Below are 5,981 nucleotides of genomic sequence, written 5' to 3'. Positions count from 1 at the left end.
GTTTGATTACAGAAACTAATAAAGTATTCTCTAAATAATGAAAAAAGAATAAGATAAGACTATAAGAGCGAGAAGCAATTTAAATATGTTCAGGGACCATTTTCATCTCCAGAATTAAGGATTATTTTGATGTTACATCATTGCCTTTTCTCTTTTACTTTCCTTTTTAGTTTTATTTTAGGATTCCCTATTTTTAATGTTCATACAGAGATTTCTTTAACTGAAATACTGAATAGTTTCTTTGGTGTGAAAAACTACAATAGTACACAGGATCCTAATGAGATAATTAATAATGTGAAATAGGAAGCAAAGGGCTAAAGGTGTAAGGAAAGTGGGAAGGGTGGGGGAGAGGTAATAAGGGAGAGGAAAAAAATATGAGAAAGTGAAAAAATGGAAATAAAGTGTTTGTAAAAGGGGAGGGGAGGAGGGGGTGAAGGGAGTTCAGGGACAAGGGGAAAAATGAGAATCAAGACCTATTATGTAAAGGTACAAGATCCCAATGATGAATGTAATTGTATTATATACCTAGATTGTACCAATAACCTCAATAAAAAGAAAAAAAAATGTCTCTCAAATGAGACACTACAGGGGATATTATTGGATAGTTGGCTTCTATTTTAGATTATGGTGACTCTGCGATTGTTCAGCAGACTACCTCAATTTCCTACTTTACCTCTGGTAAAATTTAATTTATTACTTACAATCTCCTAGGAAGTGGTAACAAAGTAAGATTTAACAATAGGCCGAGTGTGGTGGCGCATGCCTGTAATCCCAGCACTCGGCTGAGGCAGGAGGATTGCTCTGAGTTCGAGACCAGCCTGAGCTACATAGTCTCACTACATAGTGAGACCCTGTCTCACAAAACAAAACAAAACAAAAAAACAACGTATAAGTTTTTGTCCAGCAGACTAACAGGCATTGGGAAGATTAAAACCTGAAGGATAATTGCAAACATGATCAGGTACTGAGTCAGTTCAAACCATGTCATCAAGTGAGGCATGCTGCTTCTCTCAGACACAGGATGAAAACGGGAGAACAGCGTGAATGTGTAGGTGATAGGATGAGAGTGTATCTGTCCGTGTTTGTCATAATGAGTGAATAGATTCATTTTCTAACTTAGAGAAATGTAAAAGGCCTACCACCCTCTGTCTCTCTGCAGTGGAGGTGTATTTACTGGTGCTATACAGCTCCACATAACAAATGACCACAAACTTAGACACTTGCAACAACATACCTTTATCATCTCACAGTTCTGTAGGTCTGAAATCTGGCCTGCTATAGCTGGGTTCTCTGCTCAGGTCTCACCAGGCTGAAGCCAAGTGTTGTTGGCCAGGCCATTTTCTCAGCTGGAGGTGTGAGGAAGGAGTGATCTGCACCCAGGCTTCCTTAGGTTGCTGGCAAAATGGATTTATTTGAGTGGTGCACTTCATGGCAGCATCTGTGCTACTTCATGTCTCTAACTTTTAGACCCAATGTGAAAAACCTCACCTTGGGCCTAATAAGCTAATCTACCTTTTTATTCATTGAAAGACTCGAATCACATCTGCAAAGATCTCTTCACCTTTTCCGTGGAATGTAATGTAATCACCAAAGTAACGTCCCATCTTCCCCTTTGCCATTTTTTGTTGAGTGAAAGCCAATCACAATCTGTTTGCCTTTTCAGGAAGGGAAGAATACAAGGCTATGGCTGCAGGTTTCCTAGGGGATGTCTGCCATAGTATGCAGTAGTTTAAATAACATGCATGACTAGTTTCTCTGACAGAAAGGTATTTTTTTTTTTTCGCGTTTGGTAGTGGGTAGTGTCTTAGTTACTTCCCATGTTGCTGGGACACAATACCCAATACCCACAGATTAAAGTAGGAATAGTTTATTTTGTCTTACAGTTTATAGAGGTTTCAGTCCATGCTCAACTGACTCCAAGGCAGAGTAGGATGGCAGAGAGATATGGTGGAGGAGAAGCACATTCATGGTAAGACACCAGGAAAGTGGAAAGCGAGGGAGGAGTGAGGGAGATGCACCCTTCTAGGCCATGCCTTGCTACCTCCTCCTGGGCGTCACCTCCCAACATTGCATTTAGCTATAATCTTGTCTGTGGACCAATCCACTGGTGACTATCAGGCTCCTATGACCTAATCATTTCCCAAAAACCCCACCCCTGAGTGCATGAGGCTGTGGGGGAACGTGTCGATATAAACTATCACAAGTAATTTTGAACTTTAGAATATAGACTCGATATAGCAATAAGGCCTTCACCTTCAGGCCACTTCTAAAGACCACAGAACCGCTTTGCAGGTGGTGAAGAGCCAGAGTGCTGTGCAGAGCAGTGAATAGGGCTGCTTCTTGCAGCTGTATGTTTTTCCTGTTGGGAAGGGAAAGGTCATGAATAATTTTTCTTTTGTCAGCCTCTGAGATTTTGGCGAAATAACCTGCAAAATAATTAACATCTGATGTGAACAGCAAAAAGAAAAAAAAAGAGAAAAACAAACCAAGAAAGCAAATTATGACTAATCATGTCTGTAGACATTATTTTCATTTATTACCTTTCATTATTTGCTTTTGCCATTTTGGAGGTTGCAGTTAATTTGGGGAGATGGAGAGAAAATGGAGATAGAATATTTTTTAATTTATGCCCTTGGCCGGAATATGAACAATAATCAGAAATAGGCCACCAGATATCCTGCTACATGTGAAAACATAAAGCCGTAGTCAATTTGCATGGCTTTCTCATCAGTGTAACCCGGGGCTGGGGCTTATTTTCTGTCATTTACTTGATGGAGTGCCTGGCACACAGTAAGCACTTAAGTCACTGTGTAATGAAGGCAGGAAATTAATCTTCCTAGATGGTAGACAAAAGAGTGCAAGGAAATGGAGATTTGAATTCAATGAAAATGAGAATTTACAGAAACCTAGGGCTGGATTGGTAAGAGATTACAGGGTAGCAAGTGATTAGGGTCCAGAAGGAGGTACAAGCACAACTGTTGCTCAGACTTCTCAGGATCAGCAGAGCACCAGTTGGATGGTGAACTTGAATCTAGTGATGGTGAACTCTTCTGTGGTTAGTGGCTCCAGTTTATCATTTGGACTCAACGTTGTGGACATGATGTTTCTAAAAGTTATCAGTTGGACTTTACTAACCTGTGGCAAGCTCCCCTTTGAAAAGTCAGTCCTAAACTGACAAGCCCAGAACAAATAATTTCTTCTCATGGAATATGGTGGCTTTTGCCTTTATACTGTAATCTCACCCTGCTTTTGATCTAAGGACCATCTTCATATGTGCTGCTTTCTCTCACATATAGTACTTACATGTGAGCAAATCTGTCATTTTACACAAATCTTTGAGTTATGGGACCATTAGTAACCTCTCTGTAGAGCACCAGTTTCTCCTGCCTTGACAGGCAGTTAACTTCTCCTAACAGTCACCATTGGGTCAGGGCTTCTTTTTCTTTTATCACATGAAAGAGGAAAAGTGCTAGCAATCAGAAGAATTCAAGGATTAACTAGCACAGAAGGAGGTTCTCCAAGGTCTTTGAGGAAGTTGAAAGTAGGTTTCTCTGAGAGGAAATTTCTTGGGAAAAAGACTCACATCTCGATTCCTACTTCCTTTCAGGCTCTGTGCCCTCCTGGCACCTCATCCTCTGGTTGGAGTAGGATGGTGTGGCTTTGTTTTTTTATTTTTTGTCCCCTGCCCCACCCCCAGGTACCAGGGATTGAATTTAGGATCTTGTGTTTGCTAGTCAGGCACAGCACCATTGAGCTTAATCCCTGGCCCAGGTGTGGCTTTGTTTTCCCCCTCACCCTCATGTCTTTTTGTTACTGGTTAGCAAATCTTTCCAGAAATTTTGGTGAGGGTAGTTTTCTTCAGTGGCCATATGGCCTGGATTGAGTCTAAAGGTAAATACCTGATTGACAGCAGTGACTAGGAATACGTTGTATTAGGAGTAGAAGGCTAAGGAAAAGCGCTGCTGGATGTTTGACCTCATCACTATAAATGAATGAATGATATTAGTTGCAGAAGGACAGAGCTATAACAAGATGTGTCAGTGCAGAAAGCCTGGAAAGACCTTGGCAAGACTGTATTAGGACAGATTGGAGCGTCTGCCTGCTCAGAAGTGTGAGCCATACGGAGCATATCACACCTGTGCGACACAATCTGTACTAGCTGCCCACTGTTTCCAAAACAGTGATTTTTCTGGTTTTAGGTGAATTATACAATTAATATGTTGGTGTCTGGCTATTGGTGATAGCAAAACAGTGTCTAACATTTGGTCCTGGCTTAATGGACCACTTAGAGATGGAAGTAGCAAGCTCAGTTGGTTACGCTTTTTAGAGGACCCTTTCACTGATGCCTTGGGGTTTTGGGACCTTTCCTCCAGAACTCCAGGCAGTCCTTTATGGTTTAAGCTTTTACCAGTCTCCTAAACTGTGCATAGATAACTCATGCTTCTTTTTAGTTCTTAATGATTAGAAAGAAATTTACACAGTGTCTACCTCCTGGTAGGTTCTTCGGTGGTATTTTTATAATTACTATCTGTCACATGTAGGGTATAATAACTTCAGAATGCTGTTTCCAGTTGTTACAGTTCTTTCCCTTTGAATTTATTGACTTGTTAGCCACAAACAATAAATCAGTTTATATTCTTTTAAAGTCATTTTGAAATGTTAACTTCTCTATTTTTTTAAATTTTTCCACTCTCATTTCTTAATTTTATTCCTGTTACTTAGTTCTTTTAGGCTTGCTTTTGCCACTTTCAAGGTGTTTTCTTTAAATCTCTGAATGTGATATTGGTAGGAAGATGGTAGGGATGATTCCTACAGAATGAACTGTTAAGTTTCTGAAATGAGGTCTTGAATAGCTTTTCCTCTCTCTAATTGAGTCCCCAAGCCTTAAGTCTTGTAAATAATTCTGAAGATAATTAATTGGGAAAATAAGAGAGATTAATTTCTTTGCCTCCCACTACTTTTTGATGTGTCAGTTTCTCTGTGCATATTTGTTTAATAGGAGAACCCAAAGCCACTGGTGAGCACTGATTCTTGTGAGCAACATGAGAGGATTTGGCAGTTGATGATAAAGGTGATTTAGTCTCTTAGGAGGGTGTTTCAGATTATAAACAATTTTCTCTAACTTGTGCTCCCATTTGATTGGCTAATTACAAGCTAGGTTGGGCTGCTGTGTAAGTTGGAAAGATAAGATTATGTTAATATTGACAGATAGTGTAACGAGAATTTCTATTTTCTATTTTTTACTAAACTCCCTTGAATTTTAATCTGTGTGTATTTTTGTCTGTCCTCATTTAGGATTATAACTGGGTAACTTATTTTTCCTATAAATGCTTCAGTTAAAAATAAGGATTGGTAAAGATTAAGGCTAAAAATACTGCTGCTCTTGTCAGTTCTATCCTCTTCTCTGAAATTTGGCCAATCTTTAACTTTGAATACAGTTCAGCTCCTCACACAGGCTGGGAGTAGCCACAAATGAGTATGATTGGGCATTAATTTCATTTTAAGTGATTGATTAATTCTTTGGAGGCCCATTGTTATTTCAGCAGCCTCTAACACCTGGATGGTGGTACTGGACCCTATGAAGCCTGGTGGACCTTTTGAAGTGATGGCACAACAGTTTCTAGGTACAATGACCTCTACCTTGAGAGTTCATGATGTATTATTTGGAGATGTCTGGCTTTGCAGTGGACAGAGCAACATGCAGATGACAGTTTTACAGGTAATTTGCAGAGTTTAAGCAATACAAAATAATAGTGATGATAGTGAAGAAAAAAGGAAGAGAAGGGAATAAGGAGAAGGAAGGCTGCTTCTTTTTATTAAGTACTTAGCATGTGCTAAGATTTGTTCCAGCTGCTTTCACATTTTAATTAATTTGATTTGGGGCCAGGGATTTAGCTCAGTGGTTCTGGCGCCTGCTTCACAAGCACAAGGACCAGAGTTCGATCCCTGGTACCAAAAAAAAAAAAAAAAAAAAAAAAAAA

The 5,981-nt window shown here is 39.6% G+C and overlaps 1 protein-coding gene across 2 annotated transcripts in view; it reads left to right on the top strand.

Moving 5' to 3' along the window:
* Siae (sialic acid acetylesterase) overlaps positions 1-5,981 on the top strand; it is a 40,853-nt gene that overhangs the window by 8,089 nt on the left and 26,783 nt on the right. Inside the window, exon 3 of one of the 2 annotated variants that reach the window (XM_010628719.1) lies at positions 5,547-5,719. In XM_010628719.1, coding sequence (XP_010627021.1) covers positions 5,547-5,719 — 173 coding nt within the window. Of the gene's footprint in view, positions 1-5,543; positions 5,720-5,981 lie in introns of both variants that reach the window. The other variant, XM_010628718.1, reaches the window with a different exon arrangement.

Source organism: Fukomys damarensis, unplaced genomic scaffold (assembly GCF_012274545.1).
Source record: "Fukomys damarensis isolate Sample0158 unplaced genomic scaffold, DMR_v1.0_HiC HiC_scaffold_16, whole genome shotgun sequence".
Taxonomy (NCBI): domain Eukaryota; kingdom Metazoa; phylum Chordata; class Mammalia; order Rodentia; family Bathyergidae; genus Fukomys; species Fukomys damarensis.
The sequence above is the reverse complement of the archived record's forward strand: the minus strand, read 5'-3'. Positions and strand labels throughout refer to the sequence as shown.